Genomic DNA, 12650 nt, shown 5'->3' on the forward strand with positions numbered 1-12650 from the left:
TCCCAACAAACTAACTTCAAATCAGCAACTTTGATTCTTACCAAATACTTTGACAATCCCTCTACCAATCCCTTTAGACCCGCCGGTCACAATGACAACTTTGTCGCCGTAACGCAATGTACTGCCTGACATGTTCACTAGAGCCACTGGGTCACGGGTGATTATTTCAGTGATGATACTTTCGCAAAGAACCGCCACTACCTGGTTGACTGTGTTAGTCGAATGCCACAAACAAAGTTACTTGCCCTCTTTCCAAGCTACACTTTTTTTTAATTATATTTTTTTATATGCAGCCATAAAGCAAAATATATAATTGTATCCCTGCCGTTGTCTTTTTGTCTTTTACATTTCTACGTTTACTTTCTCTTCCTCCTCCAAGTTCCTCAAAAATCATGGGGTTTGTTGTCGTCTGTGAAGACTGGCGAGCGGCTTTGCGGGACTTGTAGTTTAAGCGCCATGCAAATTCTAATGCACATTCTGGTGCTGCAACCTGCTGTGTCAACATGCATACCGGTATCTCAGTCTATGTATGAGGCATTTTCTGAAATGGAAAAAATAAGCAATTACATTCATCAATCAACCAAGAAGCAAATGGGATGGTTTTTGCAATTGTATAATTAATATATATATATATTTTTAAAATACTTTGAATGCTCTGATGCTCACTTTCCTGTAAAATACACCTAATATCAGTGTTATAGCTGTTATACATTTTAATTGGGATGTTTTTCCTAATTTGGTACATTTCTCTAAATAGGTCAACCATCAACTCTTATTTTACATTTGAGTCATTTAGCAGACGCTCTTATCCATAGCAACTTGCCGGAGCAATTAGGATGTGGTGTCCAAGACAACGATGCTGATCTATGCTGTGATGATAAGAAGTCCGCTTACACTGTACTTTGATTATAAAGGTTTATTTGTATCAAAGATCACAGTATCAATTTACAGACATCTGCAGATATCTGGAGAACAACGGCCCAATCTGTTGTCTAATATGTTGTCTCTCCCCGTCCTTTGTTCAGAACATGGTATTTATATCCTATGTAACATAATATGGCGTGATTTTAATAAACCAATCCCCGGCCTCTACATAGCAGACTTTCCTCTATTCCAAGAAACCTATGTAGTAATGCTTTCCAGATGTTTCCGCAAGCAGAGCCAAGTTCCTCTAACACACCATTTGCAAATGTCAGCAAAATCATAAACTGTTTAGATACTACAAGGGTTAAGTGTCTTGCTCAAGGGCACATCAACATATTTTGTTACCTAGTCAACTAGGGGATTCGAACCAGCGAACTTTCGGTTACTGGCCCAACGTGGCTCTGTCGTAGCCGGCCGCGACCGGGAGACCCATGGGGCGGCGCACAATTGGCCCAGCGTCGTCCAGGGTAGGGGAGGGAATGGCCGGCAGGGATGTAGCTCAGTTGGTAGAGCTTGGCGTTTGCAACGCCAGGGTTGTGGGTTTGTTTCCCACAGGGGGGGCCAGTATGAAAAAAAATAAAATAATGTATGCACTCACTAACTGTAAGTCGCTCTGGATAAGAGCATCTGCTAAGACTAAAATGTAAATGTAAACGCTCTTAACGGCTAGGCTACCTGCCGCCCCATGTAACCTTTTTCTATACCTGCCGCCCCATGTAACCTTTTTCTATACCTGCCGCCCAGAAATAATGCTGTTGACATCTTACCTGTTGTTGTCACTATATGTCCCTTTCATTTTTGTTGACACCACACCTGTGAGTCATTACCTGTCTGACACGTCTGCACCATACCCTATACTAAACCATACACTAAGCCAACTGAATAAAGGTTTACGAAAGGATAATCACAAAAGGAGTGTCTTGGCTTTTTGTTGTAGGCTTTCAGTTTTACTGTTTGTTCTCATAACATGTATTAACATGTTTGTAAATGTGACTAGGGCCCTACATTTTTCCTGACCACACCTCACCAGGAAATACATTGGCTCTGCTATATAACTTGTTTACGGCCCAGGGCCCTAGTCAGGAGCAATATAAATACTAAAGCCAGAATGGAACGCCAGAATATATTCTCACTGGGATTTCATGGGTGTTCATTTGGGTCTTGTACATGTGTTGAGGGTGGTGTGTGTGTGTGTGTGTGTGTGTTTGTGTGTGTGTGTGTGTTTATGACAGGGAGAGAGGGAGAATTTAAGACTTTAAGAGAGGGGCAGGGGGCTGACATTTGGGGGTGGGGGTATGAGGAGGACGCTGTGCTGAGGTTGGAGAGAGAAGGCTGTGGATTGAATTTCGACCTGACAGCATTCTCCAGAGAACTAGTGGGCATGAGAGAGAGCAAAGGGGAGAGACTGAAGACCATGACCTACAAACAAGCTTAACTATCTTCACTTCACCCAGGGTGGGGAATCAGCAGACGGATTAACACTACCCCTGAAGGAGCCATGGTGCCCCCAAGTTCCCTTCCCTTCCCCCCCAGACCTGACACAGCTAGGGAGCTGGGAGATAGAGACTTACGGAGAGATCAAACAGGGGATAGACAGACAGAGAGACGGCCAGAGGGAGGGCCGGACAGACAGACAGCCAGACAGAGAGACGGCCAGAGGGAGGGCCAGACAGACAGACAGACAGACAGACACCCCGTGGTGGAGGTACAGTAGTGGAGGCACCGTGATTCTCTTGAGTAATTAGTCTCTATCAACAGTAGCTGACTGACAGAGGGGTAAGTGGGACAGTGCAGGCTGATTATCGTAAATAACACCAACAATATGGTTCTTACTTCACAGCAGCATGCTTGGGCATGGCTTGTAACTAGGATGTTTATGAGTAAGACTCTGTGTTATTCTAATAATGGCTGTGTTTACTGTAAAGACTAACCTTCTGATGAAAAAATAGTCATTCTGACCGAACATAAAGGTTAAAGGTTCTGATTGAAATAACACCTGTCTAGTCATGCTTTTATTTGTTATTTTGTACTGTAGTTGTAAAATGTGTCTTGCATATTTGCGGGTGAATTGGCGTAAATTACTTAGCATGTTACATTTCTGTTAAATAATTATGAGTATTAAAATTGCCAATAATGTGAGATGTTTCTCCTTCTACTTTTTTATCTGCCTTTTTATTCTGCAGTACCTGATATGTCTCTTGATAACTTGAGCAACTTTGTGCATTTCTCTCCTCTAGAGAGAGGGACAAACTGTCCACACAAATAACTAAATAGAAGTAGAACGACAGACCAAGGAATGGAGAACCATGACAAGGGAGGAGGTGAAGGAGGAGGAGAAGGAGACAAGAAACATCTCCCAGAGGAGGTGAGTGAGAGCGACAAGCGGACCAAGGACCAGCGCAACGAGGCGGAGAAGGGAGAGAAGGAGACGGAGAACGACGGCAGTGAAAAGGAGAGTGTTGAGGGGAAGAGGGAAAGCTGTCGTCACTCAGGCTCCCTGTGGAGGGGGGGCTGGGCTCTGACGGAGCGGCTAGCCATCAATGTGTCGGGGATGCGCTACGAGACACAGCTCCGCACTCTGGCTCAGTTCCCTGACTCCCTCCTGGGGGACCCCCACCGCAGAATTCGCTACTTTGACCCACTGCGCAATGAGCTGTTCCTGGACCGGAACCGAAACTGCTTCGATGCCATCCTCTACTTCTACCAGTCTGGTGGGCGGCTGCGGCGGCCTGCCAACGTGCCCCTGGATGTTTTCTTGGATGAGCTGCGCTTCTATGAGCTTAGTGAGGAGATAATGGAACGCTTCAAGGAGGACGAGGGCTTCCCCAAGGAGGAGGTGCCTGCGCTGCCTGAGAACGAGATACAGAGGAAGGTTTGGATGCTTTTTGAGCACCCAGAATCCTCCTCGGGCGCACGCATCATCGCCATCATCAGCGTCATGGTCATTGTGGTGTCCATTGCCATCTTCTGCCTGGAGACGCTGCCTGACTTCAGGAACGAGAAGGAGCTCCGAGAGGTGAGAGGGGGCCGTTGTGGGGCCAGGGCCCTGAGGGCCACACAGAAATAACATACAGGAGAGAGAGAGAATGAGAGAGAAACAGAGAAGACAAGAGAATGGTAGAAAAAGAAACGAACAAAGGGACCAGGAGAAAGGGGAAGCTGAGGAAGATGTACAGAAAGCACAGATAGAGGAAGGAGAGGAATGAAGAGAGGATGAAAGAGGAAGGAATGCATCTTGACAGGGTGCTAAGAGAACAGAGGTTAGCACATTGGGAGACTGATGATGGGGTGATTGTCAACAGTTAGTGAAGGATGACAATTAGTGAAGTATGACAGTTAGTGAAGGATGACAATTAGTGAAGGATGACAGTGAAGGATGAGAGTTAGTGAAGGATGACAGTTGGTGAAAGTCAATGACAGATGTCACCCTGTGGAACATAAACGCTACATGTGTGACCACACAGGCCCCTTACAGGGTTAAACACAACATGCGACACCCACACACACACACACACACACACACACACACACACACACACACACACACACACACACACACACACACACACACACACACACACACACACACACACACACACACACACACACACGGGACAGAGACACGGGTTAGAGACACATGGAAAGGAGATGTGGAAGAGATAGTGGGAGAAGGAGAGAGGCGGCGGGTTATTGCTGAGATTATTTTAGTCATGTCGTTAAATCTGACACACTTAGATTGAGGGAAAGGAATGGGAAAAGTGGGGGGTGAGGAGAGGGGGAATGAAAGTACGGTGGGAAAACAAGAGAAATAGGTTTGAGGAGAGAGAGAATCAGAGTCAGGGAATTAGTGAAAGAGGGAGATTGCAGGTAAGAGCGAGAGAGAAAAAGGGATGGAACAGAGAGAGATGAGGGGCAGGAAGGGAGGGGTAAAGATGGACTGCACAAAGAACATTATGCTTTACTGATGGTATCTCCAGATCACTGTCCATCTGTGTCTCACATTGACCGGTGCTCCAGGATCACTGCCAAGACAACTCTGTACGGGAATTGATGGAGTGGATAGGAACATATAAACTGAGAGAGAGAGTGAGGGAGAGAAAGAGAGAGAGAGAGGGTAAGTGAAAGTGGAGTGCAAAGGAGGAGAGAGGAGAGGAGCGTGTCTCACGTTACTCCTTAGAGATCTAAAGGAGCTATATATAGCGTAAGGACAACCCTAAGAGCACATCAACACGTAAACACTGGTTCCTATTAATAAACACATTGACTCATACCCACTGAAAGAGGCATGGAAAGAGTAGTACAGAACACCTATTTGATGACTAGCACAAAATGAAATGAACCCCACACGCCTAGTGGCTTACCGATAAGGTTGGCTTAGCTGCCTTTGGATTTTGAGGGATCATGCAATAGCACAGAACATAAGGTACACGGTGGGTCTTACCGAAGCGCATATGCACACACCCGACCTCTCACACACACTCAGTCACACACACTCACACACACTCACATGATCAGAACATCTGACATAAGACACCCAGTGCTGTGTAGAGCCTGAAAATGGCAACATAGGTGAAGCAACTGAAAATAAATCATTGTCTTTTACAAGACGATCACCTCCCGCTGCAAAGGTAGCTCTAGCTCAGTTCATACAGTATTGAAAGACATGCATGTATGGTTCTGTGGCCATTTGGAATGAGCGTCTAGTTGTTATACCTTCCTTATTGGGTGACAAAGAGTGAGAATGTCTGTCGGGGCAGTGTGATCATGGCTTTTGAACCTTATAAAGGTGAGGAGAAACTGAACTAAAGTGGGTGACAGATGTGAGGGCAAATGTCACTCTGTCATTTCAGTTGATAAAAGCATTCCAGGCCTCTACATAAAGACTAACATATGCAGTATATGCACAAACAAACAACTGCTATATATGTACCTCACACAGGCACTCTCACGCACGCACACGGACACGCTCTAACACACAAAAAGGGTATCATAGATTATTGCTTCACTATAGTTATATCATAGGCAATAAAAAGTCAGAGCCATTTGATTCCAATCCATCTCATGGCTGGACATGCCATAAAACCTAAAGTTGACTGACTCACTTTGAACCCCAAGACTGCTTCTTAGAAAACATTGTCAGGATGAAATGAAGTGTCAGAATCCTCGGTCAGTCCAGACGCTGTGCTGTAACATTAGCCTTTGCCACATGCAGTCATGCACTATAATGTTTTTCTTCTATTTAAATATAGAGAAACACATTTGTATCAAAGTCTGCAGAAAGAAAGAGAGAGAGAGAGTGCGATTGCACAAGTGAAGTTATGTTAACACAGTATTACAGTTCTCACAGTCTTAATCAGACCGTGATGACAGATGCATTTTCCACATGTGCTGATTAAAGACTTTGCCACCTTTAAAATAATCAGCTCTCCTCCCTCTCTCCTCCCTCTCCTGTTTACTGTAGTCATCAGGGTTCTCCCCGACCTCTGTCTAACCTTCATTACCCTGTTTGTTATCTCTTGTCTAAACCACGGTCTATCCCCCTTCACTGTTCTACCTCCCCCTCAATCTCTCCTGCTTAATTTCTAACACCACTCACTTTCCCTCTCTCCCTTCAGAAATTCACCTACCAGCCCCATCCTACCCTCCCCAACGTCACCATCCTGGTCCCTCCCACTGGCAGTGCTTTCCATGACCCCTTCTTCCAGGTGGAGACCATATGTATCTTCTGGTTCTCCTTTGAGCTCATTATGCGCTTAGCCAGCTCCCCCAGTAAGCTCCACTTCTTCAAGGACGTGATGAACACTATTGACTTCCTCGCCATCATCCCCTACTTCGTCACTCTGGGCACAGAGCTGGCCAGGGACAAAACCTCCAACAAGGACCCGGGCATGTCTTTGGCCATCATCAGGGTCATTAGGTTGGTCAGGGTGTTCAGGATCTTCAAGCTGTCGCGTCACTCCAAGGGCCTGCAGATCCTGGGCCAGACTCTGAAGGCCAGCCTGAGAGAACTGGCCCTGCTCATCTTCTTCCTCTTCATCGGAGTCATCATCTTCTCCAGCGCCGTCTACTTCGCCGAGGTGGACAGCCCCGACACAGTGTTCACCAGCATCCCCGAGGCCTTCTGGTGGGCCGTGGTCTCCATGACGACAGTGGGCTACGGGGACATGTACCCTACGACTCTGGGTGGCAAGCTGGTGGGCTCCATGTGTGCCATCGCTGGCGTGCTCACCATATCACTGCCAGTCCCCGTCATTGTGTCCAACTTCAGCTACTTCTACCACCGAGAGACGGAGTGTCTCGAGAAAATCAGTGAGTACACCCACATCAGCACCTCTCTCTGGGAGGGTGAGGACAAAGAGGGGGACGAGGGGGAGGGAGATTACACTCCCCTGTATGTGGGCGATTGCAGGGGAATCTGTAACCCCCTCAATGGGACACTGCTGTCAGGACTGTGTGCAGGGCAGGATGGGGAGGAGAACAAAGGAAACGTGTACCTCAGGGAACCCCTGGTCACTCAGGTGTGAGACAGGATGGATGGATAGACAGAGGATCTGCTGAATACAACCCTGGTACACTGCCTCTAAGTTAAATAGAGAGAAAGAAAAAGGAGGATGTCAAAGTAAAGGAGAAAAAAATTAACTATTTTACACAAGGACTTACTTGCACGCTTGCACCGTCAATGGCTTAAACTGTTTACTACAAGCAGAACTGATGAGACCATGGCAGAGATATTCAAGTCACACACAGTGTTCAAAGACTGACAGCTTGGACATCACTTTTATAAAGATTGATTTTTGCTAATGTCACTGAGATACGAGTATGATGCCATCATATTGACTATAAAAACAGCTGAATGTATATTTATTTATTATATATTTACCAGATTGTAATAATTGTCTATACAGTACATAAAATTATAGCAATTGTAAATGTTGGTGTTTTTAAGACATGAGTGAATTGCAGTGCCATTTTATTCGTTATTGTGTGATAGCTAGCTAGATGCACAGGGCCGTTTTGAATGTGTAGCGGGGTTGACTAAGGGCGTTTTCACACTTGGTCCCTTTCAGACAAGTTTTATGAACCCAGTGCAGTTTGCACATTTTTTGTGCAGTGTAAACACTCCCAAAGGAACCCAGACCCCCTCAGAAGAGCCCCCTAAGCGAACCGAACTGAGACCATCTCGAGAGGTGGTCTGAGTTCGGTTCGCTTGAATTCCGAGGTTCGGTTCCCTTTTTTAAGGCAATGTGAACACAAAGCTCCCCAGGTTCGCTTGTCATTATTCCTGCATGACACACTAGACTACTGCAACATTGTTTCCCCTGCCATAACCCCTCACATTGGTGCGACAAAAGAGAGAAGGAGGATGTGCAGGTTTGTAGAAAAAAACGTGTTGTTTGTCGATATTGATTAGTGATTGTCAAGAATCCACAGACATTTTTAGTTTTTAGTTCAGATTATTTGTTTGCCATATCTGATCTATTGGCTAAAATAGCTTCATAAACTGTTTATTCAATTGTGGGATTTGAATAGTGTGAGAAAACAACAAATTTGGTGAGAATCACAACATAGGGTCCAAAATCAATTCTAGCTCTTAAAGGGGCAGTAGCCTACATTGGGTGTACAATTTTCAATTACAGCATTATTTAATCTGCAGTTATTCTTCTGCTATTTATTCTGTTACCAATAATATTTACATGTTAATAGTGTCTTCTGATTAAAATGATTATGTCTCCCCTTTTTTTAACTAAATGCAGTCTATTAGCTTTCAAAATGTAAGTAGGTATATCTAGCTGTCCGATAACACGTTATGATGGAATGGCTTGTCCTGCACTTTGTAAAAACCCAGAGTGCATTGAGTGAATATTGGAAAAAGATCTTGATTCCTTTCTAAACATGGCAATGTCAATGCAAAGAGGACTCGGACCACAAAATAGGTGAAGTGAACTGACAAAATAGTTGAGTCCTCATTCAAAGATCAGTTCTTTAAAAGAGGACTATATGTAAAAACACCCTGAATGCCCTGATGGGACTGGGCACCCGTCTATGACAGCTATGGCAGAAATGGTCTGCAGTAATATTGTGTTGACATGGAACACAAAGAGATCAGCCTGGGGGCTGTGGTGCAGACAGAGAGCAGCCCTACGTGTTGGTCCTGGGCCAGTGGAGAGTTTTCAGTGTGTAATGGAGACAGCTAGGCTGGGCGGCAGGGAAATCTGATTCTGGACCTGATGAATCATGCTGCTGTCAGGCTTCCAGCTGACCCTTCCTCCCAATGGCTGTGCAGGGCTAACACTAGTAGACACCACTGGCCTAAATCCATACTCACCCCACTGGGTAGAACTACTTTACTGGTCAGTCCAAAGACAAATCCCTGCCCCTGTCCATATTACCATGGTGCCTCAGTTACCTTGCCTAATTAGAATTTGTCTTAACAAAATGCTTTTTACAGTGTTCAGTGTTTATATTGTGGTTTATACAGTAAATATGTTCTTATGATGAGAGATTGTGAGCTGCGCAGATTGTATGAGAGAGTGGGTAGTGTGTGTGTATGTGTGTATGCACGTGTGTGTGGTTACCAGTATGTGGTCTATGACAGTGAGCCCTGTTTATATGTGTGTGAACCCTGTTTATATTTGCTGTATTTAATAAAGATGGTATTTTATCAGTTATGTAAATGAGTCCCTGTTTTGTTAACAGAGGGGAGATGAGTCAGCAGATTTCCACTTCACCAGAAAACTATTTCATTATTTAAAAAACAACAACCAAAATGTCAAGTCTTTCAAAATGTTGTCATAATATGTTAAATAATAATAATATGCCATTTAGCAGACGCTTTTATCCAAAGCGACTTACAGTCATGCGTGCATACATTTTCTTGTGTATGGGTGGTCCCGGGGATCAAACCCACTACCTTGGCGTTACAAGCGCCGTGCTCTACCAGCTGAGCTACAGAGGACCGCAGTTATTCTTCTGCTATTTATTCTGTTACCAATAATATTTACATGTTAATAGTGTCTTCTGATTAAAATGATGTATGATAAATGTATGATATTTTTGGTAGATTTAGGTACCATCTGTTTAATTTGGTAAGAGAGCAGATTGGATCATTTGAGTTCCCAGTTCACACGCACCCCAAAGGATTGAGTTGATTTCCCTCCTTGCAACTAACACTTTAGTCTCTAGATGTCACAGCACACAGTCCAAATCCTCCCAGCCATCCCAGCTCAGGGACATCATACTGAGGACTCTGTGGTTGATTTCTTCTGACCCAGGAAGCCAGAAGAAACATTTACTGTGTATTTTGCAGCTTGAAATAATTCTGTAAACAATTACAAATTATACAAACAACATTAATTTTATGGGACAACCATACAAAAAAAATCCCGTAAGTACAGTGATTCATGTCTGTAATGCATTTCTATCTGCAACATACTTCACCATCCGCCCTACTGAAAAAGCCTAGGTGGCGTAAATGGTGAATTGTGCAAGTGGGATGAAATAAACATGCAATAAGTGTGACACTAATGTAATGATTACAATAACCATCCTCTACATAGAAATAACATCAACCAGTTCCATGCCCTCTACTCTGCCAGGGGGGATTGAGGGAACTCAGTGACTGTTGCTAAAAGAGAGATGTAAAAGCTTCTAAATAAAAGTTTAAATGAGTTGACAGGTTTTCAGCAACACTGACGGCAGGGTTTGAGCAGATGAGGCTCTTCATACCCTCGCTGCTTGATGACTGTCCCAATGATTAAATTCCTGACCCCCCTCTCCCCCCGGGTTGGCTGACATCCCGATGTCATGTGTTGTGGGGAGAGGTTTCTAGTGTTACATATGGACAACTCATTTTGTGGTTTTGAGTGATTTATGCTTGTTTTTGGTTGCTATTCATTGAATTGACAAAGAATACAAGTGGCATTCTTGTTGTGTGAGGAATTCCTGTATGTGAGCCGAAAAGATTCAGCTCACTACATATGAATAGAGAAATTAATCCTACTCGTGTCTGTTTTGTTGAATACATACACCCAGAGAGTCCAGGCATGTCTGTCCCTGTTCACTGGGTTCACTAGGTGGTGGTGGCTGGTTGTGGCCTGAAGCTTTCCCTCATTCTCTACCTGTTTCTCTCATCCTCTCCTCCTCTCTCTGTGACGTGCAGGGTCCCAACACTAACGTCAGTCCTGTTTGCAATTACCCACAGTGCGCTATGCTGTCTGGGAAGAATGAGTACGATTGACGTCTTTCTGGCCATCTGCCGCTATTCTATTCCTCTCCTCTCCCATCCCTCGCTCTTTCCCTCCCTCCTTCCCCATTCCCAACTCTTTTTTGAGAGGATTAAGTGTGTTCATATCTCTGTGTGTTTTGTCTCATCAATGTGTGAATGTAATGCTGTGTGTGTATGTGTGTGTGTGTGTGTGTGTGTGTGTGTGTGTGTGTGTGTGTGTGTGTGTGTGTGTGTGTGTGTGTGTGTGTGTGCAAGGATTGGTGTGTCAGTTGCAACTCGAACATCCAATAATATCCTTGTCCACTGGATTTCATCACTGTCTTTAGTCACTAAATATTGACGTGTGTCCCCTTTTTATTGTACAAATCTGTGCACAAGGTAATTTAAATAAATCTCTAAGATTTTATTACATACAATATACACACAACCTGGATCTGCAAACCTGCATTAAGACTGGAGGATTTGGGTAGGCAGTAATGACCTTCAATGAAAGGCATTTCAGAGGGACAGAGGACAACAAATAAGTGTGACACAACCAATGAGAATATCTCTTACAACAATACATTAACCAATAAATAATTGAAGTACAAGAGTAATGAAACAACAAGTAAATTAATACATGAACCAAAATGAAAACTGACTGCTGTGCAACACAGACTGACAGACTGCTGTGTTGAACAAAACAACCACTAACAACCATCATTTCAATGACAAAAAAGTACAAACCATACATCAATTCTGAGTAATAACAATATTAACAACAATAACCGTATTATATTTGTCATTTCGGGACAAGTTGAGGTACAAGTTGAGGTAAAGTCAAGTGAAGTGTTGAGTTTGTAGAGGAGAAGACTAGGATGAGAAGAGGGAGAGAGGAGGTAGAATAGTATAAAAAATGGTTTGTCTACAGTGTGTTTGTTCCCTTTAATTACATATAGTTGCTACACACAAGTTTATCATACATTTTAACTTACATATAAGTATAATTATTATTTATTTGTTGAATCATTCTATACTGTACTGCTGGAGATGGATGACGTTCTACAGATGACTTTTTGGAAATTGAGAAGAGACAACATTTATGATTCTGCGTTAACTGACACTGAACACAAATTGACAAGCCTCAACACAAAGATCTCAATACAGCATCTCTCTCAGCCACACTAGAGGGTAGAGGATAAGGTTGAGGAACTGGCTAGCTAAAATTATTAGAAAAAGACAATGATTCTGAGAGAATAGAGCTGGGTTGACAGAGGACACAACACTAAGTTAAAGCTCCCTTCTGCAGCACACTGAAGTGCAAAAGTTAGGGTATGAACCCTTCTTTAACGATTATTAAAGGGTGTTGCCATAGCAACAGAAATATCATCATCGCTCAAAGCAAGCTTATCGGTCACTGATCATGTCAAACAAGACTCAAATCACACAAGAACACTCAAATCAGACAACTGCTAAATAGTAACTTGTAGAGCACTGCATCCACCAACCCAGACCTCTATCA

General features: G+C 43.8%; 2 protein-coding genes across 2 annotated transcripts in view; one reads left to right on the forward strand and one right to left on the reverse strand.

Moving 5' to 3' along the window:
- The window catches only part of LOC311150125 (branched-chain-amino-acid aminotransferase, cytosolic-like), a 33487-nt gene extending 33067 nt beyond the window's left edge, over window positions 1–420 (reverse strand). Inside the window, exon 1 of the mRNA XM_084187420.1 lies at window positions 42–420. Coding sequence (XP_084043546.1) covers window positions 42–132 — 91 coding nt within the window. The 5' untranslated portion in view covers window positions 133–420. The remainder of the gene's footprint in view (window positions 1–41) is intronic.
- Window positions 393–7448, forward strand: LOC311139445 (potassium voltage-gated channel subfamily A member 1-like; the record flags this gene model as incomplete). Its single annotated transcript, XM_084174321.1, has 3 exons — window positions 393–397; window positions 3199–3940; window positions 6540–7448. The coding sequence occupies 3 exons, from the start codon at window positions 393–395 to the stop codon at window positions 7446–7448; spliced, it is 1656 nt and encodes a 551-aa protein (XP_084030447.1).
- Between the last annotated feature and the right edge of the window lie 5202 nt (window positions 7449–12650).

The sequence above is a fragment of the Coregonus lavaretus genome (assembly GCF_964263955.1).
Source record: "Coregonus lavaretus genome assembly, chromosome: 2".
Classification (NCBI taxonomy): Eukaryota; Metazoa; Chordata; class Actinopteri; order Salmoniformes; family Salmonidae; genus Coregonus; species Coregonus lavaretus.